A 26881-nucleotide genomic window follows, 5' to 3' on the forward strand; every position below is an offset into this window, starting at 1 on the left:
ACTGTTTTGTTTTGGAGGAGTTGGATGTTCAAGTCTTTAAGGTTTTCTAAAGTCTGGTTCCTTTTTTTTGCAAAGGATGTCTAAAGATGTCTTTCTGCAGGGAAAAAAACATTTTATTGAACAGTTTTCAACATTTATTGAACATGGTTTTATTGAGAACATTTTCAGACAAACGTGTCGATCCTCAGGGGAAAGTGGAGGCGGAGTTTCACCTGGTGACAGCTGAGGAAGCTGAGAAGAATCCAGTTGGCAAAGCGAGGAAGGAGCCGGAGCCGCTTCCAAAGCCAAAGTAAGAAAAGTCTCATTTTTCTTTTCAGTTGCTGAATTTGTCTTTAATGATTCATGACGTTTGGGGTCAAAGCGGCAGAAATTCTTTTTTTGAGGCTGATGTCAAAACGCTTTCTCCTGTCCTCCAGCCGTCCGGACACATCCTTCTCCTGGTTCATGAATCCATTCAAGTGTTTCTTCCACCTGGTGTGGCGGAACTACAAGAAGTACATCATCACGGCCCTTATCCTCTTCATCCTGGCGCTCTTCCTCGCCCTGCTCTTTTACACTCTGCCGGGGGCGATCTCTCAGAAGATAATGAACGGATGACGGAGACAATAAAAGCACCGACTCAGCTGGGAATCGCAGCACCAAAAGGAACCAATGAAATCTACTTCTGACAGAAACATTAATTACATTATTAACCGACAAACGTTTCTTCAAGCTGGCATAATTGCATTTCAGTCAAGAAACATTTTCAGATTTGACTGAACTTTGTGTCTCCCGATTTTAAATAAAGTTCCTTTGGATTTTTCTGAATCCGTGTGTGCTTCCTGTAATCTAGCGTGCTGAAGAACGTCAAGATTCGCTGTTGAACATCTGCGTTTGCGAGAGGCTGACCTGCGTGTATGACGAGGAAGAGGAGGAGGACGATGAAGGCACGTTCTGCTCATTTGGGAGCATGCTGGGACATTGCAGGATGAGGGGGGAGGACGAGGCGGAGATGAGGGGGAGGATGACCGGCATGTTGTTAGCAGCCGTGTTGTAGAGGAAGCTGCCGGCGTTCTGGTTCTTGGAAGCTGGAAAAACACAAACGAGTTTCAGTAAAATTAAGCTTTAGTCACTTTCTGATGCACCAACAGAAGTTAAGCAGATTTTTACATACTAACAGAATGCAAACTGAACATATGTGTACAGAAGACACGGTAGGGAGGGGATTTTGTGACAAAGTCTACAACCAATCAGGATGCAGAACACAAAATCAAAACTGAACTAAATTAATCTGAAAAACTTTCAGGCTGTAAAAGGTGAATCACAAACACTGGAAATCTTTTTTTTTTCATTTTTGTGTGAAAATAAACACATAAAAGCAGAAGTTTGGTTCTTCTCACCGCATGGAGCTGAAAGCTGCTGACCTGCAAATCCTGAAGGAGAAGCAGCTCCTGCCTGAGCCTGGAGGAGACACGCAGAAATGTTTCCGTCATGTATGAATAAAGTTTTCCTACTGAACCAGTCTGCTAACAGGAAGATTCGTTCAGTTTGAATTTATAGAACTATTTCTTTACAAGTATAGATTTAAGACTAAGAAGAGAATTCCCAAACCTGAGTCTGGTTCAGATAAGCCTGCAGTTTCCTCTTGGCTCTCCATCTGGCCACCCTCAGCCTGGTCTTCTCTCTGCGCTCTTGCACCTTAAACCGAATAAATGGTCAGATCAGATCATCTGGATCATCATCCAACACCTGAGACTTCGACTCACCAGATTTGCCAGCAGCGGCTGAGGTAGCTCCTTCTCCAGCTCTCTCTGACGGGTCAGGTTTCGCCGCCGCAGCTCGTTCCTGCGGATCTTGAACTCGTCGTAGAAGCTGAGGTCTTTGGTCCAAGGCTGCGGCGCCTGGCGGGGCAACACCCCCAGGGGCAGGGAGGCAGAAGCAGTGTCTGACGGTGGAAAGAAAAGAAAATAAAGCTACGCACAAACTTTTAATGAAATCAATAAAACCTTTTCAGTAGTGAGGTCCTTTCGCATTTTTTCACACCAGGTGTGCATCAGCAGTGTCCTGTTTCAATGTTAAGTCAATGAGATGCGATCTAGGATGCGATTTGACAGTCACAGCACGTCCAGAGTTGAAAAATCCAAAACCAACACAGTTCTCCTGAATTATATGATATTATTCTCATTTGTATCGAGAGAGAATTAAGTAAATTCTCAAATGTTTTATTATTGTTAGTTTTTCCTCCTCAGACTAATGCTGGACAGGAAGTCGTTACAGAGAGACAGCAGTACCGCAGAAAGCGCCATGATTCAGATGCAGCTCCTGCAGTAGAAGCTCATCGTACCAGGAGAGTCTGAATGATCTCATGAACCTCGACATGAAGACGTGATTACTGATGCTTTTGTAGAGCTCATCACAATAAATAAACCTGATCTCTCAGCATCATCCGTGTCTTCTATTCTTTATAAAGGAGATACACAGAAACACTGCTCCATGTAGCGATAAAGCTAAAAACATTAGCTCCTCCCACACACTTCTGGGGCGTCAAGCATCTGAACACATTTTTAGACAAGCGTCGAGCAGCTGCAAATTTTAAGGCTGGGTGTCACCAATAATTTCCAGAATCAATTCGATTAGATTCACCAGAGCATAAATCGAGTTAAATCTGATTTTATTTCAATATTTTGATCTAGTGAATTCAATTCCATTTTAAGTTTACATGATTTACACATTTAGAAATATATCAAGAATCTAAATATGCTTTGAAGATATTCACATTAATGTGATACAGTTCACATGTTGTAAAATGTATTATTGAAATAATGAGATTTCTAATATCTTACAGCGTTACATGGATTCTCAAACAGAGAAGCTCCAATTGTTCTGCCTCTCCAAGAGGGTGTTTCAGTTTGGCCACTAGGTGGCGATCACCCTACAAGTATAACACCTTATTATTAAAGAAGAAAATATGTAAAAAAAATATTTGTTAGATCAAAAATGGTAACATTAAAAAATTTTTCCATACAATAGTTTGGAGAATTCATACCTGTGAGTTTATAAAGAAGTTTATTTAGTCAGCAAAGAATGTTTTGGTCGATTGAGTGTTTAGCTTTATGTGTTAGCTCAATCTTTACTTTTATGGATTGATTATTGATCTATGAAGCTTAGATCCATTCAGACAGATTAATTGATTTTATCAACTCAGCCCAAACGAATTTGATGGGTAAGTTGAATTCGGTGTGAAGGCAGCTTTAGAAATGATTAGCTAAAATATTTATTTTAAAGTTTGCATAAAAGTCAGAAAATAGCTAGCTAAAAGCAATAAAAAAAAATTCTTAGATGGACATTTATGTAGATAGAGAGTATGTTATACTGAGAATTTAAACAGCTTTAGTGTACATTGTGTTAGAGGAGTGTCTGCTTTATGGTCATTTATTTTACCATTCATTATACACATATTTATTAATATTTAAAAAACAAACAGGATTTAGCTTTTCTTTTATCATTTTGAGGTTTTGGTTCACGAGTTTTCTCAGATCATTCAATATTAGAAACTAAAAAATAGTTCCTTTAATGTAAATCAGCCTGAACTTATTGGACGTTTGACTCACAGGTATTTGATCCTCCTGAGCTGACGGAGACGTTCGGGTTCATCTGGCTTGTTGAAGGTTTATTCCTTTCCGACATCAACAACAGAGCCTGCAGACAAATAAACCGTTCATTTTAAACAACACAATCATGTTTGGAAAGACCATAAAACTGAACAAAATTTTGATATTCATCCCAATATTATGGATTTTTTTCTGTATTTTACACAGAATGGAAATGTATTCGAAGCAAACAGTCATAGTTCTACTTTTATACTACTTTTATACTTTTAAATGTACTATGTAATATTTACATTCTTCAGACTCCAGAACTCCATTTCACCCCTATTTTTTACTGAAGTGAGGAAAACGTTTTTTTAGGGATCTGTCCACATCAGTGACCAAATTTAAAAACTTGCACGAAAAGAAAAGATAAGAGAACAAAAGAGATGTTAGTTTGGAGCAGCAGGCATTCATTTATGCAAACCTACACTGAATGTTGTGGTAATAAAACAGTAGACCCTCACACTGTTCAAATGTTCAAAACCAAAACCAAACATCACTTCATAAAAGACATCCAAACAATGACAGAAACTCTCTACCTCTGACTGTGGAGGATAACTCTGCTGCATCACCTTCTGCTCCTCTGGCTCCTCTTTGATGCAGATCACTTCCTCCTCCTCCTCCTGTGGATGAAGCTCCTGTTTCACCTGCAGGAAACATTTTTTTTAGGGATGTAAATGTCTCACACTGGTTGAGTGAAAGGTTGGGTTACCTGTGTAGCAGTGGAGGGGGGGCTCCAGCTGTTAGCTGGTGGAGACGGTGAGATGCCTGTTGGAGGAGGATCCGTATCAGTGGCCAGGCTCTGGATGGAGGGAGTGGTGTCCACGCCTTCTGAGTGCGACGCCACAGAGATGCTCCATTCTCCCTCAATAGGACCTCCCGTGGGAGAGATGTCACGTTCCGGAAGGAAAGCTGCTCAGAAACATTAGTGAGCAAAGCAGAATTTACATTAAATTTACTGGAAATCCTTCAAAGTTTTTGCTTTGTTTATAAGTTCTCTTGGACTGTACCGGCGCTGCTGTCCAGTGGTTCTGCAGGAGCGTTCTGCCGCAATTCCATCAAGTCCGAGCATGTTGCATCTGACGGGCAGCACGCTCTGCTCGCACGCCTGCATGTGCTCTGTGAAGAACTGCATTCTGGGAGCATAAACACAGGAAGGAGTGAGTTGCTTTACAGGAAGACCGAGCAAGTCACCATCTGACAACGTCTCACCTTGACTGCTCTTCACCAGCACTGTATCTGGGGTCCTCTGAGCCGAGCAGGATGGGGAGGGCTCAGAGGGAAGGACCTCTCCCCCCTGCACTTGGGCGAATCCAGTTGGGTAAATTCGGACCAGAGTGGAGGAGGAGGCTCTCTGCTGCAGTTCCTCCTCCACACCCTGGCGGTAGTACTTCAGCTTCAGCTCCGTGTATCGCAGTTTGGCTCGGATGTTGTCATTTTCCTTCTCTTTCAGCACCTTCTCCTTCTGCAGAGCCACCATGTCTCTCTTCATCAGCATCACCTGGGTTTTCAGCTCCTCAAATTTGGCTCCCACCACTTTAAGCATCTCTGCCAAAACGGTCTCCACGGCAACGTTGACCGCTCGCTCCACCACGGTGCCCATCTGACCCCGAATCAGCGACACAGCTATGCTCACGTCCATGTCAGCAAAGATCCGGTCCAAATGGTTCCTCAAGGATTCAGCTGTGTGCACAGCAGGAGTTCATAAAGATCTAAGGTCTCAGAATCCACTTATGCACTGTAACTTTCTGCTTTCATTCGTTTTTCTTTTTTGGTTTACTTTTACAAATCAATTAATGTACATTTTTAAATCTGGTATTAATTTTTAAAACGGGACAGATTTTAATTTAGTTTGTCAACATTTAGTATTAAGAACAAATAAAACGGGCGACAAAACATCAGTAAGATGAATAAAAAAAAAAGTTTTCAATATTTCTTTAGGTTGAAATAATTCCCTACTTTCAAAATAAAATGTGTACTGACTTTTTTAGCTATTTATTTTTTTATTTACATAAATACACAAACAAACAAATAAACGACAACCCTAAAATAAATCCATATCATTAGAAATTTTACTGAATCAGCTGCGTCCTCGAGTACAATCCTTTGTAAACTGATGTGGGCTTGGTTCGTGTTAGCTAGCGACTATTTATTTATGTGAACGTTCATAGCAGCTAACAGCGCAGCTGCTGCGTCTATAGATATTTAAGCCTATTCGAAATTAACATAACTATACCAGACGAAAATAGTAAATAAAACAAAACAAACGAGAATAAAGCCGTATACTCACCGTTAGCTAGCTTTATTAGCCGGTTAGCATCCTCCTAGCTAAGAGCGCCTTTTAATGCATTTTTAAACTGTAAAAGAAAAACTAAATATCACTCCTTAGATACTACAGGGAAAATATGATAACTTAATTATATTAAACGTTTCTTTAATTGTTGTTTTATTGTAAAACTAGTCCACGCCCGGTCGCTTTAGCATATCCTGTAAACAATCCTTTCTCCGAATCACGTGACTTCCTTCTTCTTTGTGTATTCTTTGGCATTTTTAGCCGCACACATCTATTGGTTGCGCTCTGTCGCCACCTACAGTTCAAATCATAAATAACGTGTAAACATGCTCACGCTCATATTTCACCGTCATTGTTTTAACATACATCTTAAACAAAAGTCTATGTTTTTTTAAACAAAAATATTTTTTTAAAGTAAAAATATTAAATTGAAAGATAAATATTGTGTATATTAGTTTAGTATAGTTTTTGGAGAGGGACCCTGTTGCAGGCAAAAGTTTTTGGTGTGACTTAGCCTGGATTTTTTGTAGTTTGATTCAAAAACATGTTGATTAGTTTGCTAACCAATTTTATTCTTGCTGGTTTTATAAAATGACAAGGGAATCTTTCATTCTCTGTTGTAAAAACAGTTTGTTTAACATTTGGGTTTTCGCAGGAAAATTAATCCCATTTGTCCAGATGGAATTTTTTGTTTTAGCATGATTTTATAGTGTGTGAATATAACGTGCACAAAATAAAGGTAGTGTCACCTAGGAGGCCTGTAGGAAAAAAAAACATCCTCTTGAACATTAACACCACAGTGATAACAAACTTTTCGCCTAGAAACCCGATTTTTTTTTTTATTATTTTTTTTTTTTATTATTTTTTTTTGTGGGATACTTTTATTTCTTCACATAAAGCTGAAAAAATGAAAATAATTTTTTACTAAAATTACTGTCAATTTCTAATTTGAAGTCAAGTTTGTCTGGAAAGTCTTTTGTCAACATTAAATCTGGTTTCATATGAAATTTTATAATAAATCCTTAATTTAAAATTTCTAAATTTAAATCACGTGAACAGTTTTGATCTCAGGAACAAAAAAAAAAACTGTTCTTTTTTTTTTACCCTTAAGGCTCCAAAGGTCAAGCAGTCACACACTGTTGTCACACGTTTGCAATAACTTAAAAAAAAAAATTATTAACAAACAACATAATACAACAATAAAGTGAATGTCTCAGGAGGAATTAAAATGTATATAAATTGCAGAAAAAAATCATCAATCATAAAAATATATAATACATGAGAAAAAAAACACAATTCCAATAACCTTGGGAGTTCAGTAAACTTTGAATTTTTCAAAAATCAAATTAGTTTGAATTATCTTTGTTTGAAATGACTTATGTCATGATATATTAAAACACTATCAATAAATCACAGAAAGGGCTGTCCTCATCGTCCCAAGGCCAATTACATATTTCATGACAGGAGATTGTCAATTGTTAGAAATTTGAATGCAGGCCATGTTTGTCTCACTGGCCAGAGTTTGGACATGCCTGATATACACTCTATGGGATCACTTAAGAGTCTATGACCTCTCTGTTTTATTATGGTGCTCATTTTTTGCCAGCAGGCGGCCCATATCTAGCAATAAAGAGAGATACAACAAACGCTTTTTCAGAAGCTGAAATACTTTCCTGGACTGCAGAAAAAACATGAAATTATGCAAAGCTAGAAATACATTTTTTTGTTATTGCTAGCTAGGGCTGGGTGATAAAACAATAACGATAAACACATCGGAATAGAACTTTTTCTTGATAAAACAATGAGTTTATCGAAACAGACTTTTATTTTAAAGGGTCCAACACCCCCGCGGTCACTTCCACTAATCCTCTCTGTGAAATGTTTAGTTTCGGATCATGAAGCAGTGGGACATTCAGAGATTTTTAACGGGATCCAGTCAGAACTAGCTAATGCTAACGATCCGTTCTGTGTGATCACAAACCGGTTTAATGTCAAAGAATATTTTCACTAACCGTCTTTGAGATGTGGTGGATAAATACAACAATATAATTTCATAGTACATCTATAAAAAACATTTTAATATGACAGAATTTTCCACGAAAAACTGCAACCTGTGTCAAGTGTTGTGCAGAACCCCCCCCTTCATGATAGTGTTCCAGCTTTAATGCCAATGACACATAACAACAGTCCAAATCTTCATGGTTTCAGGATGTTTTTATGATTTAATATAAAATGTAATCACTTGGAGGTAGATTCAGAACATTTCTGGTGAATCTGTCCTTGTTTTCTCAGCATGTTTGAATTTTAGTTTACAGTTAGATGACAAAATAAAATCTTCATACGCAATATACGCATTAGAATGCAATAAGTTCCTTCTATGCAAATTACATTTCTGTAAAAATTCAGAAAAAAGTTCAAAACACCTGAAGTATTTCTGTGTAAAATAGTGTTATAATTTGATGTTTACTATGTAAAACCTGAAAACATTAGAATTTATTTGTATAATTAATGCTTTGTTTTTTATTTAGTAACTTATACAACAGTTTAGTGGTCTATTTACTTATGTCTTTTTGAAACGTATATTCTTATAAACATATATATAAATATATACCTTTTCGTAGTTATCTGAAAAAGCAACAGTTGCATGATTTTCAGTGCATATGTTACGTTGAAAGTAGGAATAAAAAAGAAGATTTAAATCTGAACAGCCCGCTGATGATTACACATTTATTTTTTTGAGCTGCGAAAAGTTCAAATTTGACAAACACAGTTACTCGGTTTGTATTGTGGTATATCTCAATATTGCCCACTATGAGAAAAACTATATTGTGATATAAAAACATTCCATATCGCCCAGCCCTATTGCCAGCATTAGAAATATTACTCGTACTGTTAATAGATGAAAAGAGGAGGGAATTATAAGAGAGAATGCATTCCTTTGCAGTAATATATTTAATCTTTATTATAGTTATCTTACTATCATCAGTACTGTTGCAATGGAAATCATGCTGGTAAAAGAGACTCTGGTCTAAAAATTGACAGGATGTGCTGAGAACATAAGATCATACAATTAGAAACCTCGTTTTGTTGCATTTTTATCTGCCTGAATGCAAAAAGACCAGAAGAAAGGGAAACAAAATGAGGTCCTCATGTGTTGTCATGTTCCTTTTAGATTTTAGTTCGATTTGTTTTCAAGAACTCATAAAACACTGTAAATGTAAAGTAGATAAAGATCATAAAATAGTCTCCATTTCTTCAAAAGTGCTCTTTATCACAACTTGTCTACAGAATGTTGGCATCACAGGAGTCAGGCTGCAGTATCTGCAGTGTAACAATACTCTTCAGAGACTTCCTGAACCAGGGATAGAAAAAAGCATAGATCAGTGGATTTATACATGAGTTGCTGTAAAAAAGCCACATTCCAAAAACTGCTGAAAAATCACTGGATTTGTATGTCAGACCTGCTATATTGGGGTAGAAATATGGACAAAAACACACCAGAAACATGAACACAACCACACCCAGAGCAGTTGCTGCTTTCAGTTCAGACTTTTTCACTCTTGGGTGAGCTGAACTCTGCAGAGAAACGATGTGAGACCTCATGGCTCGAGCCTGAGACACAGCCACCATAAACACTCTCATGTACAGAATCACAATGACTGTGATGGGACAGAAGAATGTGATGACCACGTCTACGGCTCCTGTTAAGCTGTCTACTAGCAGCACACACTCTCCAATGCAGAGGTTATATTTGTCTGGATCTCTGAGAGAGTCCCGGACAATTACTCCATTATAGAAAAAAGAAGCGGCCCAACACAGACAAACACACACTTGGACTCTCCTCAGATTGACTTTGGTGGGGTAACGTAACTGGTCACTGATGGCCACGTATCGATCAGCTGATATGAGCACCATGGTTTCCACTGACACAGATGTTAGAACAAATGATATGTAGGTGTATAGTCCACACATGAAAGTTCCCAAAACCCAGCAATCCTCTGTGAGAAGAATGCGAATCGGCATCACATAGAACCCAACAAGGAAGTCTGAGACGGCCAGAGAGAGCAGGAGGAGGTTGGTGGGGGTGTGCAGCTGCCTGCAGACACAGAAGTATTTGAATCAGACTCTTCTCCAGTTCTAAAGTTCTCTCTATATTCCTGCTACCTTTGAGCCCTGGAAAAATAACAATTAAAGCAATAATCACAATATTAACAGTTTGAACCAGTATTTCACACCAAAAAAGAAAACATTATGTTAGCTTCATTGCCTGAAGTGAGAGACAGAGATGATGATCATCAGGTTTAGAGTCACAGTCAGGACAGACAGAAGGAGCATCACCATGAAGATGAAGACGTTCTCATGATGCTGAGGAGGCTTCCTGCAGGAGGCATTGAGGAGCTGTGGGAAGCAGAGGTCTTCTGAGTTCAGAGTCTCCATCATGGGAGACACAGAAGACCAAACTGCAGAGCTCCTGCAGGTGTGCAGTTCTCTTTAAATCTCAAGAAGCTCCTCCCACTTTCCAAACCTTTGATGTAAGATGAAGAGCATTTTTTATATTGATATAAACGTATATGTTTTTTAATCTTTTCAGTTTCACCAAGTGCATCATGAATTAATGCAAGTTGCATGCAGTTGTAGCATTGGGTGATGGTATCATTCAGTGTCCTGATGCCATTTGTTGAGGTACAAATACTGATGAACGTTGCATGCAAGAGGTGTGAATGTCATAGCATTCCTGTATGATGAGCACATAAACCAGGGCTGCCACAAACAATTACGTTAATAGTCGACTAATCACGGATTAGCTAGCACACAGTTCCTGAATGCCGCAAAGCTGGCTCTCATTTACCTATCACCCACAGGACAGCTAAGCAGAGCACAGAGCCTCACTCAGTGCGAAGTGTTGTTGTGTTACCCTGCCTGCATAACCGAGCGTTTCTATCTGGACCTGATCTTCTGTGCACCTGATCCTGCTCGACCTCTGATTGCTTGCCGCCTGCCCTGACCCTCGCCTGGACCCCGATCACCCCAGTCTTTTCTTGGATGATCCTATGCCCATGACTGATCTCTGCCAGTCGGACTTTGATGGTCTGAGCTAATAAACCTGCTGCACCTGGAACCAGCTGTCTGCCCGTTTGTGACGCTTGAATTGTTTAAACTATATAACTAAAAGTAAAGATAATGAAGATGAGAGTTCATTAAACCTTTACTGAATAATGCAGCTTTTTCCTCTCATTTGTTTGAGGACAATCTGTCAAAGTCAAACCTGCAAATTTATATTACTGATAATAATGACTCGACAACATGTTACTCTGGTATCATTTTAGCAATATTAGATTAAGGGGATTGGGAGATCAGCTGTAATGAAATCTGGCTTTATTTATAGGCAACACAACACATCACAACACAAGGGGTCATCATCCTCCCCCTCCCTCTCACTTATGGTGCGGAAAGAAAAAAAAATAACAGGATAAAATAACTAAAGGCCGAACAGAATAAAACAGCCAGACAACAACACACAGACAAAAAGCCACACTTAAACCCCAATCCCCCCAGACAGACAAACCCAACACTGGGGTCGGGTACGATTGTTTCACCAGTCGGGGGGTCCACCAGTCGGGGGGTCAGTCTGGCAGAAGTCCCCTAAATACGCTCCTTCCTCATACGATCACTTGTCAGGGTGATGGGGGGGGGGGTCCAGCTTAATGCACCTTGGGGGTGGAGCTAGTTGGCAGTGGCCCCCTCCTATGGTTGCCGCATGGATATGGGGACCCTCTTCTAAAGTTGTAATTGAATCTTAGACATGTGGATGCACGTCTAATAGGACTCGGTGTGTGGGGGTGTGCGGGGGTGTGTGTGTGTGTGTGTGGGGGGGGGGTAATTGGACATCACTGTGAACAAGCACACTCTGATCTAGTGTCCCCCACCCTATCCCGGAAGGGGGAACAGGGGCCCTCGGCAACAGCGGCCATGTTCCTTGGGTGCTGGCTTTCAGGTTCTGGCGGCTCTCTCTCCACGCAGGGAGAGAAATCCCTGAGCTCTCTGGCAAGATCATGAACTAGAGATCATATCACATCTTAGCCTGGGAGTGTCCATGTCCCTGTGGTGAAGGTTTGGATCCTTGCCCTCAAGCACAGGCCCTCTCCAAAATGCCAACAGCAGGTGAGCCTGGTCAGGCCATGTTCACAGCACTCTTGAGGGACCCCTAGTTCTCTTGGGCGCTCTCCTTTTGCTCGGGCGGACCCTGCCTTGCTCTCTCTTCTACCTCCTATGGCGATGGCAACTAGTTGCCTGGAATGTTGGACGGGTCTCCCTCGGGGTCCCTGGTTCGTGTCTGGGGTTGGGGGATGCCCCTTGTTGGGGGCTTTAATGTAGCGGGAGGGGGTGTTCTTGTCGCTAGGTTGGAGCTTTCAATGTCTTTTTTTATATTTAACATCTATTTTATTTTTGTTGTTTCTTTGGTGTTTGTTTCTGACAGAAAGCTGTACCAAAAAGACAGATAGGTTTTGCTTTTTCGGATATTAGTAAATCAACAATAAATCATTTTTTATGAATGCCTAGAAGTTTTTGGGGGGATTTTCATTGTTGATGTCAAACAAAATAGAGGAAAAAAATAATATTTTTAGATTAATCTCAAGTTATAAGTTATTTTTGTTTAGTTTTTTTATGTTATATTAACACCTAAAAACTGAAATTTACAGTAACAGGTTTTTAAAATCACTTTAATCACTTTAATACATTTCATAAATATATAGAACCTCACATACCAAAGGGAAATGAACTTGAAGCTAAAAAACGATGCCAGAAGTCCAGCTCTGATAAAATGACACTAGAGTAAGAAAAAAAGGATAATTTGATTTATTTTTGCTGAAAAGCACAAATTTTATTTTTATTTCCAAGTTTTGTTTTTTTCTGCTGCATCTTCATATTTGTATCATTTTGACAAGATATTTTTTATGGAGAGCAAAACCTTTTGGGATATTTATAAGTTTATTTTTTTAATCCAAAATAACAAAAAACTGAAGTAATTTAAGTGTTTTTTTCTTTCAGTCTTTACTTTAATTCTTACTTGTATAAGTATTATGGAGGTTTAAGGTGATTTATTATGGAATAATATTCCTGTCTGATTTTATTCACATTTATGTTTTAAAAAGTTACGGTTTAAAAATGGTAAAGTTTTCAAAATGATCCAGAAGAGGAGAAAATTGAAAGTCAAACTGCATTCCTTAATGGTAATATATTTAATCTTTATTATAGTTTTTTTTTTATTATAATCAGTACTGCTGCATCATGCTAATATAAGAGAGTCTGGCCTTGAAGTGAACAAGATGAGCTCAAACCATAAGATCATATGATGGGGCGCTTCCCCTTTATTTACACTTTTTATCTGCCTAAATGCAAGAAGATCAGAAGAGAAAGAAAAAAACAAGGTCCTCATGTCTTGTCATGTTCATTGTAGATTCGAGTTTGATTCGTTTGAAGAACTCATAAAACACTGTAAATGTAAAGCAGATAAAGATAATCAAATAGTCTCTGTTTCCTCAAAAGTGCTCTTTAACATAACTTGTTTACAGAATGTTGGCATCACAGGAGTCAGGCTGCAGTATCTGCAGCGTAACAATACTCTTCAGAGACTTCCTGAACCAGGGATAGAAAAAAGCATAGATAAGTGGATTTATACACGAGTTGCTATAAAAGAGCCAATTTCCAAAAACTGATGCAAAATCACTGGATTTGTATGTCAGACCTGCTATATTGGGGTAGAAATATGGACAAAAACACACCAGAAAAATGAACACAACCACACCCAGAGCAGTTGCTGCTTTCAGTTCAGACTTTTTCACTCTCGGTTGAGCTGAACTCTGGAGAGAAACGATGTGAGACCTCATGGCTCGAGCCTGAGACACAGCCACCATAAACACTCTTATGTACAGAATCACAATGACTGTGATGGGACAGAAGAAGGTGATGACCACGTCTACAGCTCCTGTTATATAGTCTAGGAGCAGCACACACTCTCCAATGCAGAGGTTAAATATATCTGGATCTTTCAGAAAATCTTTAAGAGTTACTCCATTATAGAAAAATGAAGCGGCCCAACACAGACAAACACACACTTGGACTCTCCTCAGAGTGACTTTGGTGGGATAACGTAACGGGTCACAGATGGCCACGTATCGATCAGCTGATATGAGCACCATGTTTCCCACTGACACAGACGTAAGAATGAAAGCAGTGAAAGTGTATAGTCCACACATGAAGGTCCCCAAAATCCAGCAATCCTCTGTGAAAAAAAAGGGAATCGGCATCACACATAACCCGATAAGGAAGTCTGAGACGGCCAGAGAGAGCAGGAGGACGTTGGTGGGGGTGTGCAGCTGCCTGCAGACACAGAGAAGCAACAGCTGCAGTACTTGAATCAGACTCTTCTTAAAGCAGCAATCTCAATATTAACAGTTTGAACCTGTATTTCACACCAAAAAAGAAAACATTATGTTAGCTTCATTGCCTGAAATGAGAGACAGAGATGATGACCAGCAGGTTCAGCGTCACAGTCAGGCCAATCAGAAGGCTTAACGCTATAAAGATGAAAAAGTTTGCAGCAAGATGCTGAGGCGGCTTCCTGCAGGAGGCATTGAGGAGCTGTGGGAAGCAGAGCTCTGTTGTGTTCAGAGTCTCCATCATGGGAGACAGAAGAAGAAGCTGCAGAGCTCCTGCAGGTGTGCAGCTCTCGTTATACAGTGATAAGTTAGGAAGCTCCTCCCACTTTTCAAACCTCTGGTCTAACATGATGAGCATCCCACGGCACAGCAGCCTCCAAAAACGAAAATATGGAGAAACTCCACATGGTCTTGCGTACATTTTTTTGAATAATTGAGGCAGAAAAAGTTTGAAGTTGTAGCTGTTTTCCTAAATGTTTTATTAAAATTTGTGACAATTTTCAATAACAGTTTTGAACTTAGTTGATAATTTGCCCAGTTATTTTGTTCATAATGTACAATTTTATGTAAAAATAAATAAAAACAATAATACAGTATACTCTTTCTGAACGGTGATTTTTAAAGATATATACAATATTTTTTTCTAATAAAGCAATTATTTTCTAAACAATGATATGATCACAACATGTTTTTTTACACAAAGACCAGCATTTTATATACATTGGGCATCACTGTCAGCAAACAGTAGATGCCCTCTCAGTGCCCTTCCTGCCAATATTGACTGCACCATAGACATGTAGGGCCGTTGGTTAGAGGGTGACGAGGCATCTCTGTGAACAATCAGGAGATGTCCTGTCAATGCCCTACTCACCAATTTTAACTGCATCCTTTAGTACACACACATCTAGCACTACAAAATATGCACTCTAACACAAACATGGATCATGGGGGCAGGTCTCCAGCTCGTACCTGGGGTGGGGAGTATGCTCGATACTGCTGGGTGGTGGTGAGATGCTCGTCTGGGGTTGGAGGCCTCACTCAGGACCTCCTGGCGCGGTGGGTGGGGGGGCTGCTCTTACAGCTAGGCTGGGGCCTGTACTCTCTGTGCCAGTCCGACGTGTCCTGATCTGGGTGATTGGCGGGATTGCCCGGCGGACGGATTCCCTCAGGGGCCGAATAGCCCCTAGATCACCTCCGTCCAGGGCCGGCCCCGCCGACCCGCTCTGTCTAAAATGGAGCGGCTGACTCTCAAATGGTTCCCAAATAATTAAGTTACAGACATGATGGATTCACGTTTTATTATTATATTTAGAAAATACCAGTTTTATTATGTCATTTGTTTTGCTTTATTTATTCATCACATCGCAGCTGGAGTTAGCATCTGGTTGTTAGCATCTACTGTGATGTTAAAGTGAGTCATCCTAGAGTCTTCGTTTAAACCCACAACAATTAAGCTAATGGAACACATTTTTATGCAGGACTATAAAGTTTTATGTTTATAGCTTAAAATATGTTGTTTACACTAAACCATTTAATATCTTCAAAAAATGTATCTCCCTAATTTCAAATCACTTACTTAAATCCCATTATTTTCAAGTGATCCTGAAGGCCAATTGCTTTTGATTGCACATAACCTTGACTGAGTACTGCAGCTAAGTTTATACTTATGTTTTGATAGTTTCTATTTGGGATTCATGTTTGCACTGTTCTTGGTGATGTGAAGATTATTGTATATCTAATTTAGAAAGAAAAAGGAAATGTCTAAAATTAGTGTTATTCTACGAATGTAAATATCGTATTGACAAATATCGGCTAACGGTCACAGTTGCAAGGAAATATTGGTTATTGAGATTGGACGGGAAGAAGGGATATCTGCAGTGCACCTGCAGGGGGCGCCAATTCGTTGGTTTCAGGCCATTCCAAACTCTGTCATCCATCCATCTTCCTCCGCTTCATCCGGGACCGGGTCGTGGGGGCAGCAGTCTAAGCAAAGATGCCCAGACTTCCCTCTCCCCGGCCACTTCCTCCAGCTCTTCTGGGGGGACCCCGAGGCGTTCCCAGGCAAGCCGAGAAACATAGTCTCTCCAGCGTGTCCTGGGTCTTCCCCGGGGCCTCCGCCCAGTGGGACATGCCCGGAACACCTCACCAGGGAGGCGTCCAGGAGGCATCCGGATCAGATTCAAAACCCCCTTTATGAGTGACAACACCAGAGATACCGTTAAGTCGCCCGGATTGGCGTCACCGGGGTCCCACCCTGGAGCCAGGCCTGGGGTTGGGGCTCAGAGACGAGCGCCTGGTGGCCGGGGCTCCTCCCATGGGCCCCGGTCGGGTCCAACCCGAAGGAGCGACGTGGGATCACTCCCCAGTGGGCCCACCACCTGCAGGGGAGCTCTGAAGGGGCCGGTGCATTGTGGTTTGGGTGGCAGTCGAAGGCGAGTGCCTCGGCGGCCCAAACCCCAGTCATGGAAAAAAAAACAAAACTCTGTCATATAACTGACAATAGAAAAACATTAGCAGCACAGTTTTTTTTTTGCAAGCACTGAGCTGGTGCCCCCTTTAAATTGTTGCCCTGGGCGGCCGCCCATACTGCCATCCGTACCGCCGCCCGTACTGCTGCCCGTACTGCTGCCCGTACTGCTGCCTGTACCGCCGTCTGTACCGCCGCCCGTACCCCCGCCCGTACCCCTGCCTGTACTGCCTAGACCCAAAACTGCTACTGTCTGAAGAATTTTTTCAGTTCTCTCCAGTTTCTGTCACGGTCCCACTCTCTCTCTCTCTCTCTCTGTGCTGCAAAGACAGAAGCTGCATCTCAATTTTGTTTTTCATTTTCTTCTCTAATTTTTAAATGTTTTTGATCTTCATCGTTTGTAGTGGTGATGCAAACTTGCAGATTATTACACATTAATTTCATGCTGGAATTTCCTGCTTTATAGAAGCTCATTTTGCAGGAATTCATGTTAATATGCGCGATTCCCACAATCCTGCAGTGATCCTGATGTTGACTGGTAGAAATTTAAATGAAAACCACATTTAGGTCACTAGCCAGACTTTGGCCTGATACCACACTATTTTTCTATTTAATTAGAGTCACCTGAGTGCCCATTTTCACCCCCAGTATCTATCCTAAAGACAGTTGCAACTAAGGCTTTGTCAGAGGCTAAGATACTTTGCTAAATTGTTGACAAAAAATGAAATAATTAAATGGTAGAAAAACAAGAGGGTTTTGATTGTCAGCATGAGAAATCTTAGGTGTACTGTTAATAGATAAAAATGAGGAGGTAATCACAAGAAGAACTGCATTCCTTTATGCTAATATATTGAGTCTTTATTGTAGTTATTTTACTATCATGAGTACTTCTGCAATGGAAATGTATCATTCTAGTACAAGAGACTCTGGTCTTGAATTGAACAGGATGTGCTGAGACCATATGACCATATGATGGGGGACCTCCACTTTTTTAAAACTTTATTTGCCTAAATGAAAAAACAAAAGAAAAAGAAACAAAACAAGGCCCTTATGTCTGTTTGTGTTCAGTTACGATTTGAGTTTGATTCGTTTGAAGAACTCATAAAACAAGCAGATAAATATCATGAAATAGTCTCCATTTCCTCAAAAGTGCTCTTTACTACAACTTGTCTACAGAATGTTGGCATCACAGGAGTCAGGCTGCAGTATCTGCAGCGTAACAATACTCTTCAGAGACTTCCTGAACCAGGGATAGAAAAAAGCATAGATCAGTGGATTTATACATGAGTTGCTGTAAAAAAGCCACATTCCAAAAACTGCTGCAAAATCACTGGATTTGTATGTCAGACCTGCTATATTGGGGTAGAAATATGGACAAAAACACACCAGAAACATGAACACAACCACACCCAGAGCTGTTGCTGCTTTCAGTTCAGACTTTTTCACTCTCGGTTGAGCTGAACTCTGCAGAGAAACGATGTGAGACCTCATGGCTCGAGCCTGAGACACAGCCACCATAAACACTCTCATGTACAGAATCACAATGATTGTGATGGGACAGAAGAAGGTGATGACCACGTCAACAGCTCCTGTTAAACTGTCTACTAGCAGCAGACACTCTCCAAAGCAGTGGTTATATTTGTCTGGATCTCTGAGAGAGTCCCGCAGAATCACTCCATTATACAGAATAGAAGCGGCCCAGCTCAGACAAACACACACTTGGACTCTCCTCAGAGTGACTTTGGTGGGGTATCGTAACGGGTCACAGATGGCCACGTATCGATCAGCTGATATGAGCACCATGGTTCCCACTGACACAGATGTAAGAATGAAAGCAGCGAAGTTAAACATCCCACACATGAAGGTCCCCAAAACCCAGCAATCCTCTGTGAGAAGAATGCAAATCGGCATCACATAGAACCCAATAAGGAAGTCTGAGACGGCCAGAGAGAGCAGGAGGAGGTTGGTGGGGGTGTGCAGCTGCCTGCAGACACAGAGAAGCAACAGCTGCAGTATTTGAATCAGACTCTTATGAAGAAGTTTTTTTCTATCTACATCACTGCTACCTTCATAACTTCATAAAAAATCATCAGTTATTAAAGCAGCAAATAAACTTTTATTTTTCGCTATTTTAGCTTCATTGCCTGAAATGAGAGACAGAGATGATGACCAGCAGGTTCAGAGTCACAGTCAGCACAGACAGAAGGCACAACACCATGAAGATGAAAACGTTCTCATGATGCTGAGGCGGCTTCCTGCAGGAGGCATTGAGGAGCTGTGGGAAGCAGAGCTCTTCTGAGTTCAGAGTCTCCATCATGGGAGACAGAAGCTGCAGCTTCTACAGGTGTGCAGTTCTCATTATACAGTGATAAGTCAAGAAGCCCCTCCCACTTTTTAAACCTCTGGTCTAACATGATGAACATTGTAATATGATTGTAAGGTGAAGTTTAAATGGAAAAAAACATAGCTTAAGAATGAACTGGTTTAATTATATATTTATTTTTCAAATATGTTTATAATTATTGTAAGATGAGATTTAAATTTTATTTGTAAAGTACATTTTATTTATAGAAGGTTGGCATGGTTACGGTTTGGCGGAGGGATATGTAGAAGAAGAAGAGAAGGAAGTTGTTCGCCCCGGAAGTGTGTCTGAAGCTCAATAAAGATGTCTTACTAGAAAAAGAAAGCAAGCCTCTTCGTTCTGTTTTCACCCACATCCCTGGGTAGTAACATGTAAGGTTGGTTTGCTCCAAAATCACGTCCTTACTTTATAATACAATCATTATGGTGGAAACTAAAAGATTTTAAAAATAATCGGTAAAACATTAAAAGGATTAGTGCTATCTTAGGTGTTAGTTAGCTGGCGAATGACCTGCAGAGAGCTGGGACCAAAGTAACAAAGACTACCATCAGTGATGCCTCGTTTCCAAAGAGTGGTCCAGACCGGACTGGATCGGGCCAGACCGGACTTTTTAACGTTTCCATTACAACATGGACCCGGTAAGCAGGTCCCACTGGGACCATTTTTAGACCCGCGTTGGTAGTGGGTCCATTGGAAAATAGAATGGACCCATGAGGGCGGAGCTTCTGTCGTCACATGGTGTAACCCATTGATTGGTGGAAAAGTTTGCTAGACTGTTTGGATGATCCAGAAGAGGATTGGAAGAATTTCCAATGGTCAGATGATATCAAAATAGAACTTTTTGGTAAGAACTCTACTGTTTGGAGGAGAAATTATGCTGAGTTGCATCCAAAGAACACCAAACCTACTTCAAGGCATGGGGGTGGAAACATCATAGTTTGGGGCTGTTTTTTAGCAGGACGAGTGATCCAAGTAAAGGAAAGAATGAATGGGGCTATATATGGTCAGATTTTGAGTGAAAACCATTAGGAAAGGCCATTGAAGATGAAACATGGCTGGGTCTGTCTGCCTAATCCACACTGTCCGTGTAACGAAGGAGTGGCTCCGTAGGAAGCATTTCAAGGTCCTGGAGCGGCCTAGCCAGTCTCCAGATCTCAACCTCATAGAAAATCTTTGGAGAAAGTTGAAAGTCTGTGTTGCCCAGCGACAACCCCAAAACATTTCTGCTCTAGAGGAGATCTGGATGGAGGAATGGACCAAAATACCAGCAACAGTTCGTGAAAACCTTGTGAAGACTTACAGAAAACGTTTGACTGTTGTCACTATCAACTGAGGGTATATAGCAAAGTATTGAGATGAACTTTTGCTAATGATCAAATAATTATTTTCCACCAAAATTTACAAATAAATTATTTTAAAAAATTCGATGTGATTTTCTTGATTTTTTTTTGCTTGTGTCTGTTGTAATTGAGGTATTGAAGTCTGCACCTAAAAAAAGAAAATTCAAATAACAACAATAATAATAAGGGAAAAGAAAAAAAAAATACCAATAATAATAGTATTTGAAATAATTATGATTATAATAGCAAATATTGTAAATTAAGTGAAAAAAACCAGAAGACCAAGATTTAAGTCTCAGATAAGTACTCAAAATAATAATTATAATTGTAGTGAAATCCAGATCTGGTGTAAATAGTAGTAACTGCTTTCCACAATGATAAAGAAAATCCAAGTATTACATCAGGTTAGAAGATGAAAAAGAGATGTGGTAAAAATGTAGTCAAGGGCAGAGTAAATATTTTTACAGATGAGGGCTCAAAACCTCTTGAGGTTTGTAGTCAGATTGGAGGCTAAGGGCTAGCAAAACCAGATTTAGATATAGCCAGCTAGAGCACAGATAGGCTGCAGGTGCATCAGGAGTCCCCGGCACTAATCCTGTGGAGATGATAAACACCAGCAGGAAAAGACCAGAGGACAGTAATGGCAGAGAAAACCAGAAGGGGGTGACAGAGGGACACGGCTTAACTATTTTAGATTTCGGATTTCTGTTCTATTCTTAGTCATATGTTATATTATGTTATACTATGTTAGGCGTGTTATGTTTGGGGAGTTGGGGACATCCTTTTCATGTGGATATCTTTGTTTTGCTTTTGTCTATAAAGCTTGAAATATATTCTCATTTTGTAAAGCATTTTGTTACTTGCATACGAAAATTGTTTTTTGAATAAAGTTTGATTTGGGGAAGTTGCTGATGTGGTTTCATTGATGTGTCTTCTCTCTCGTGGTTTCTCTCTGAGGTTTGCAGTGCAAAGTATATTTGATTTTAAAGATATCTTTTCATACTTTTTTTATTCCAAATGTTTATTAAATTTCAGTTGTTTAGCATTTCTAACAAGTATTATATGAATATGAATAATGCACACTTCCATCAGCTGTTTCACAACTTTACAATAAAAGGACATTACAGGAGTCAGCTTTCAATATCTTCAGCGTAACAATACTTTTTAGAGATTTCCTGAACCACGGATAGAAAAAAGCATAGATCAGTGGATTTAAACATGAGTTTCCATAAAAAAGCCAAATTCCAAACACTGCTGAAAAATCACTGGAATCAAGATCTTGACCTGTTACAGAAGGGAGGAAATATGGACAAAAACACACCAGAAACATGAACACAACCACACCCAGAGCAGTTGCTGCTTTCAGTTCAGACTTTTTCACTCTCGGTTGAGCTGAACTCTGCAGAGAAACGATGTGAGACCTCATGGCTCGAGCCTGAGACACAGCCACCACAAATACTCTCATGTACAGAATCACAATGATTGTGATGGGACAGAAGAAGGTGATGACCACATCAAAAGCTCCTGTTAAACTGTCTACTAGCAGCACACACTCTCCAAAGCAGTGGTTAAATTTGTCTGGATCTCTGAGAGAGTCCCGCAGAATCACTCCATTATACAGAATGGAAGCGGCCCAACACAGACAAACACACACTTGGACTCTCCTCAGAGTGACTTTGGTGGGGTAACGTAATGGGTCACAGATGGCCACGTATCGATCAGCTGATATGAGCACCATGGTTCCCACTGACACAGATGTAAGAATGAAAGAGGTGAAGTTAAACATCCCACACATGAAGGTTCCCAAAACCCAGCAATCCTCTGTGAGAAGAATGCGAATCGGCATCACAAAGAACCCAACAAGGAAGTCTGAGACAGCCAGAGAGAGCAGGAGGAGGTTGGTGGGGGTATGCAGCTGCCTGCAGACACAGAGAGCAACAGCTGCAGTATTTGAATCAGACTTTTATGAAGTTCTTATTTACATCTCTGCTACTTTTGAGCCCTGGTAAAACAACAATTAATATTACAGCAATCACAACATTGAAAGTTTCAGAGAGACTAAATTAGTAAACATTATATTAATTTCTATGCCTGAAATGAGAGACAGAGATGATGACCAACAGGTTCAGGGTCACAGTCAGCACTGTCAGAAGGCACAACACCAAGAAGATGAAAACGTTTTCAGCGACATGATGAAGCGGCTTCCTGCATGAGGCATTGAGGAGCTGTGGGAAGCAGAGCTCAGCTGTGTTCAGAGTCTCCATCATGTGGGACAGAGAAGCAGAAGCTGCAGCTTCTACAGGTGTGAACTTCTCATTATAAAGTTAAATGACAGAAGCTCCACCCACTACACATGTCATGCAACACAAAGAGCATTGTTAACTGTGCTAATCATTCTTCACATCAACACACTTTATTAAGTAAAGGATCATGCCCGACGTGGTGTCCATTGCCAGAAATTAAAGGTTAATGCGGAAGCCTGAAGGCCACCCCCCTCTCTTACGTCAGACAGTTCAGTTGCTTACATGATGTTTGACTTGTGGGGAGAGATCTAGTTGGGTAGTTGGGCATCAGCTGCTAAAAGGCAATATTTGGGTTTTAAGAGATTTGGGTGAGGTGATTAAAAGTTGTTTTTGATCGACACAATCAAGTGCCTTACACACCTATGAGCTCTGTATCTCCCAAATGATTTGGTGGTGGTGGTGGATAACACCTCCACAGAGTCTCTACTGCTCCCCACTTGCACCGAAAATGGTGCCAGCAGAAAACTGCTTCCCTGTCTTGAGATGGTTTTCCAAAATCCAATTGAGGCCTGTCATTATTCCTAATCCATGGCCTCACTGTGCACTAGTACTAGTACATAGTACTAGCACATAGTACTAATACTAGTACATAGTACTGCCAAGACCTAATTTTTGCCTTCACAACAACCCAGGCCGCAGCTCTCTTTTGTTGCCGGTACCTGTCAGTTGCCTGAGAAATGACTTCCGTAAGCCAACCAGGATTTTCAGGATTACTTCTTCAGTCTCATGTCACCCCTTATTTTTGGTGTCCACCACTGGGGATTACGGATAGTTTAGTGCCTTTAATAAAAAAAGACCCCTAATTCCTGATTTTGTGGAGGGGCAACACACAACATCTGTGTATAAATGAAAAGATCTTGTGAAATGATCACATTAAAAGGAGCAGCGATGAAGATGGTGGAGGACGTTGAGCCAACAGTCCAGAGAAACAAAGAGTGGGAAAGTGGTGAAGAGGTGTGTGCAATGAGGTAGAGAAAGGTTTCAGGGGTTATGTGTGACAAGAGTGTTAGCAGGAATCAAAGGAAATGAGTAGAAGATGGTGGTGAGTGCAGCCATGTTTCTGGTTTAGAGACTCTGAGAAAGAGACAGGAAGCAGAGCTGGAGGTAGCTGAGATGATGTTGAGGTTCTCTTTGTGAGTGACCAGGATGGATAGGATTGGGAATTAATCCATCAGAGGAACTGTTCATGGTAGAGGGACCAGGAAAGAGGCCTAGAGGAAGACCAAAGAGGAGGTTCATAGATGTAGTGAAGGAAGATGTGAGGGTGGTTGGAGGTGTTGAGAAGGACAGAGGATAGAGTTACATGGAGGCAAATGATTCACCTCTAAAGGAAGTATCAAAAACCAAATAATATCCACCAGATAAAATCAAAAGAAATAACAGTAAAAAGAATAATTTCTCTTCATTTTTCTGTGAAGCTGTTGGTGTCCTCTTGGTGGTGATATTGCTCTTTCTTTGGGAAAAAAGGGTCTCTTACAATGCTGATGGTAAGGTTTATGAAATCCTTTTAGATGCGTATCCCTCCGACTGCCTTAAGTTTTTTTTTTTCCTCACCATTGACATTAACTGTTCAAGTTTTGGTTGTGTTGTTTATGTGATTTATGTTAGACATTTTTATGGTTTTAAATTTAAAAATGCGTTTTGATCATTTGGATTTATTGGCACGAGTATAGGTTGGTAAAAGATGAAGACAGCAAAGTTTGCACTGAGCCATGATGTGGATGCTATGTAAATATCCTCGGTCATCCGGGTTCTGCTATCACAGGATTTTGTTTTTAAGTGAAACTGGACTTTGAAAAGTTGATTTCTGAATCACTTTGACCATCAGAGCAGCTTCATCAGGATTAGAATCAATATTTTAAATCCAGTTGTCCCTAAGAACAGAATTAGGTGATCTTCAGGTTGTATTAGAAATGTAAGAACAATAAACTAAATTATAATCCAATGAAATATGTTACTTTGTGATTCAAGTTGTTGCATTAAAAATATGCGGCTTGTTTTGCTGAACCTTTTGCTGTCATGATCTGACTAATGACTAAGGGTGTGAAAAACACTGCACCACTGAGAATAGCCTGTGTAATGAGAAGCACGAGTGCTTCACACCTTGAGTTGTTATTGTGAGCCTAATTGAACTGAGTGTGTATGTGGTAAGATACATAACAAATGGCGTCATTGAGTTTCAGATATTATTCTGCTAAGTTCAACTGGCAACAATTTTTTTTAACAATTAACTTGAGTAAAGGCTAAAACTTTGGGCTGAAACTTAAACGTTATTTATCAACTTGGAGAAGAAGTAAAATAATCCAAATCAGTTAGAAGTCTAAAAGTATTAGTTTGTCAGGTTGGGTGAAATCCTTGACCAGTCAGATATGAAGAGTTATTGCTGTTATCATGACTTATTCAGGATATGTTTATGAAAAGTTTCCATTAAAAAAAAAAAAAACATATGCTGGAGACCAGAACCACAAATGAGTACAAATAAACGTCAAACTAAACAATAGCACACAAAGATTCACAGACTTACTCTAAGATGAAATAGTTATGTAAGGCTCTGGGTAGGAGAAAGAATGAGTGTTAACTTAGAAAAAAAGGAAAACAAAGTGAAAGCTTGGTCATTTTCAAAGGTCAAATGTCAGCAGATCCAGATAGGAAATGAATGTTAAAACTTAAAACCAGACACCTTGATTAAATAAGAAAATTATGGCAAAAAGTTGCAACAGCAAATCATTCATCTCCATGTTACTCTCTCCCACACGACCTCCATAACTACATTCATTGGCCTCCTCATTGGTCTTCCCTGGTCGCTCAAACCTCAGCATCCTTTAACCATCATCACTGTTACCTCCACTAAACATGTCCAAACCATCTCCATCTGCTTCCAGCCATTCATCTCCAAAACGTCTCCCATTAGCTGTTCCTTTGATGGCTTTATTTCTAAACCATTCCGGACACCCAAAGATAACCTTAACATCTTCATCTCTGAATCATGTCTCTTTCTCAGAGCGTCTAAACCAGCAGTCTGTTAAACTATTTCATCTGGCTCACCAAAGTTGAATAAATTACATTGATAATCCTTAATAATATTTTATTGTCCCTGTAGTTCTAGTGTCTCCCCATAAATGATACCCTACAAATTAATTGATTTTTGTTTAGGTACAAAAATAAAATTATTTTTCAATCAAAATAAAGCATATTTTTGTCCAGAGTTCATGTTATTTTTTTCAGACAAGTTGGGTTATCAAAACACTCCATGAATCTGCTCCTGGTCTGGCCCTCCTGTCCAATTCTAGAACCCTCGTTTCCAGTAAGCAGTCCGGTCCAGTGAGGAGTGGTACAGGACGAGCGTTTTCACTCAGTCCACTGAGCGGTTTGTTTTCACGGTGCAGGTGTGGTGTAGACCGCTAGTGTGTCATTGCATCATTGTGGTGCAAGGACTTGAAAAGCAACAACAATGGAGGTCATCCAGCGCCTCGTCTTTTTCTTGCTTTACTTTTTGAACATCGTGTAGAACAGGAATTTAATGTTGTTTTAAAGAAGATTGCGGGCAGTTGAGAGGAATACTGCAGTAAAGTGGAAAACGGAACCGCTAGCTTAGCGGTATATTGGTACTTTCTAATGTTGTCATCACCTTCTGCCAATCAGTAGGTAGCAACAGCGACTCCACCCCAACCGTTCCGTTTTTCTATGGATGAAGGCCCACAAGAGGTGCGGGTAGGGACTGTTTCATGGGTCCATTTAACGATGGAAACTTTCAAAATATTGTACATTACCGTACCGGACTGCACAGTGGAAACGAGGCTTTCCACTCAAAAGGTTTGCCCGCCCCTGCTTGAAACTGTCCGGCTCACTGCTGGAGGATGTTGCTCCAAGTCCAATCAAGTCTTATTCTGTTTCTTCTTATTTTCTGTTTCATTGTATTTTCTGTTCTTTCCCCTTTTCATTGCCCAATTCTGATTCTGACACCTGATCAATGTGTTTTGTATGTGTTTTATGAAGTTATGTTTCCATTTGGAGATCTTTTGTACTGGGACTTGCCAGCTTGGTCG

The 26881-nt window shown here is 40.3% G+C and overlaps 6 protein-coding genes across 8 annotated transcripts in view; 1 reads left to right on the forward strand and 5 right to left on the reverse strand.

Annotated features, from left to right (window-relative positions):
- Window positions 1–807, forward strand: part of fer1l6 (fer-1 like family member 6) — a 27346-nt gene extending 26539 nt beyond the window's left edge. For all 3 annotated transcript variants that reach the window (XM_036209615.1, XM_036209614.1, XM_024286602.2), the window contains 2 exons: window positions 189–289; window positions 417–807. In XM_036209615.1, the coding sequence (XP_036065508.1) occupies window positions 189–289; window positions 417–597 (282 nt within the window). In that variant the 3' untranslated portion in view covers window positions 598–807. The remainder of the gene's footprint in view (window positions 1–188; window positions 290–416) is intronic.
- On the reverse strand, window positions 90–6171 carry si:ch211-67e16.4. The gene is made up of 10 exons (XM_024286603.2): window positions 5920–6171; window positions 4842–5312; window positions 4640–4765; window positions 4342–4541; window positions 4169–4276; window positions 3591–3678; window positions 1746–1924; window positions 1591–1677; window positions 1380–1440; window positions 90–1067 (listed from the first exon to the last, which is right to left on the reverse strand). The coding sequence occupies exons 2-10, from the start codon at window positions 5269–5271 to the stop codon at window positions 847–849; spliced, it is 1500 nt and encodes a 499-aa protein (XP_024142371.1). The 5' UTR covers window positions 5272–5312; window positions 5920–6171; the 3' UTR covers window positions 90–846.
- Window positions 6172–8570: 2399 nt separating this feature from the next.
- Window positions 8571–10038, reverse strand: LOC112155181 (trace amine-associated receptor 13c; the record flags this gene model as incomplete). Its single annotated transcript, XM_024286697.2, has 1 exon — window positions 8571–10038. A coding segment is annotated over one exon (834 nt), but the record flags the coding sequence as incomplete, so codon positions are not given.
- A 2939-nt stretch (window positions 10039–12977) lies between these two features.
- On the reverse strand, window positions 12978–14604 carry LOC112155180 (trace amine-associated receptor 13c). The gene is made up of 2 exons (XM_036209775.1): window positions 14446–14604; window positions 12978–14351 (listed from the first exon to the last, which is right to left on the reverse strand). Exons 1-2 carry the CDS (start codon window positions 14602–14604, stop codon window positions 13491–13493), a joined length of 1020 nt encoding a protein of 339 aa, XP_036065668.1. The 3' UTR covers window positions 12978–13490.
- Window positions 14605–17393: 2789 nt separating this feature from the next.
- On the reverse strand, window positions 17394–19547 carry LOC112155179 (trace amine-associated receptor 13c-like). The gene is made up of 3 exons (XM_024286695.2): window positions 19542–19547; window positions 18975–19168; window positions 17394–18814 (listed from the first exon to the last, which is right to left on the reverse strand). The coding sequence occupies exons 1-3, from the start codon at window positions 19545–19547 to the stop codon at window positions 18001–18003; spliced, it is 1014 nt and encodes a 337-aa protein (XP_024142463.1). The 3' UTR covers window positions 17394–18000.
- A 1751-nt stretch (window positions 19548–21298) lies between these two features.
- On the reverse strand, window positions 21299–22799 carry LOC112155178 (trace amine-associated receptor 13c-like). Its single transcript, XM_024286694.2, has 2 exons — window positions 22624–22799; window positions 21299–22451 (listed from the first exon to the last, which is right to left on the reverse strand). Exons 1-2 carry the CDS (start codon window positions 22797–22799, stop codon window positions 21638–21640), a joined length of 990 nt encoding a protein of 329 aa, XP_024142462.1. The 3' UTR covers window positions 21299–21637.
- Between the last annotated feature and the right edge of the window lie 4082 nt (window positions 22800–26881).

Source organism: Oryzias melastigma, linkage group LG21 (assembly GCF_002922805.2).
Source record: "Oryzias melastigma strain HK-1 linkage group LG21, ASM292280v2, whole genome shotgun sequence".
NCBI lineage: Eukaryota > Metazoa > Chordata > Actinopteri > Beloniformes > Adrianichthyidae > Oryzias > Oryzias melastigma.

Coding starts and splice junctions, on each gene's coding strand:
- si:ch211-67e16.4 (XM_024286603.2), bottom strand. CDS start 5,271: ATGGACGTGAGCATAGCTGTGTCGCTGATTCGGGGTCAGATGGGCACC. Junction 4,766..4,841: donor GCTGGTGAAGAGCAGTCAAG/GTGAGACGTTGT, acceptor TTATGCTCCCAG/AATGCAGTTCTTCACAGAGC. Junction 1,925..3,590: donor CTCAGGAGGATCAAATACCT/GTGAGTCAAACG, acceptor TTCCACCGTCAG/ACACTGCTTCTGCCTCCCTG.
- LOC112155180 (XM_036209775.1), bottom strand. CDS start 14,604: ATGGAGACTCTGAACACAACAGAGCTCTGCTTCCCACAGCTCCTCAAT. Junction 14,352..14,445: donor ACCTGCTGGTCATCATCTCT/GTCTCTCATTTC, acceptor TGCTGCTTTAAG/AAGAGTCTGATTCAAGTACT.
- LOC112155179 (XM_024286695.2), bottom strand. Junction 18,815..18,974: donor ATCTCTGTCTCTCATTTCAG/GCAATGAAGCTA, acceptor CTGTGTCTGCAG/GCAGCTGCACACCCCCACCA.
- LOC112155178 (XM_024286694.2), bottom strand. CDS start 22,799: ATGATGGAGACTCTGAACACAGCTGAGCTCTGCTTCCCACAGCTCCTC. Junction 22,452..22,623: donor ATCTCTGTCTCTCATTTCAG/GCATAGAAATTA, acceptor CTGTGTCTGCAG/GCAGCTGCATACCCCCACCA.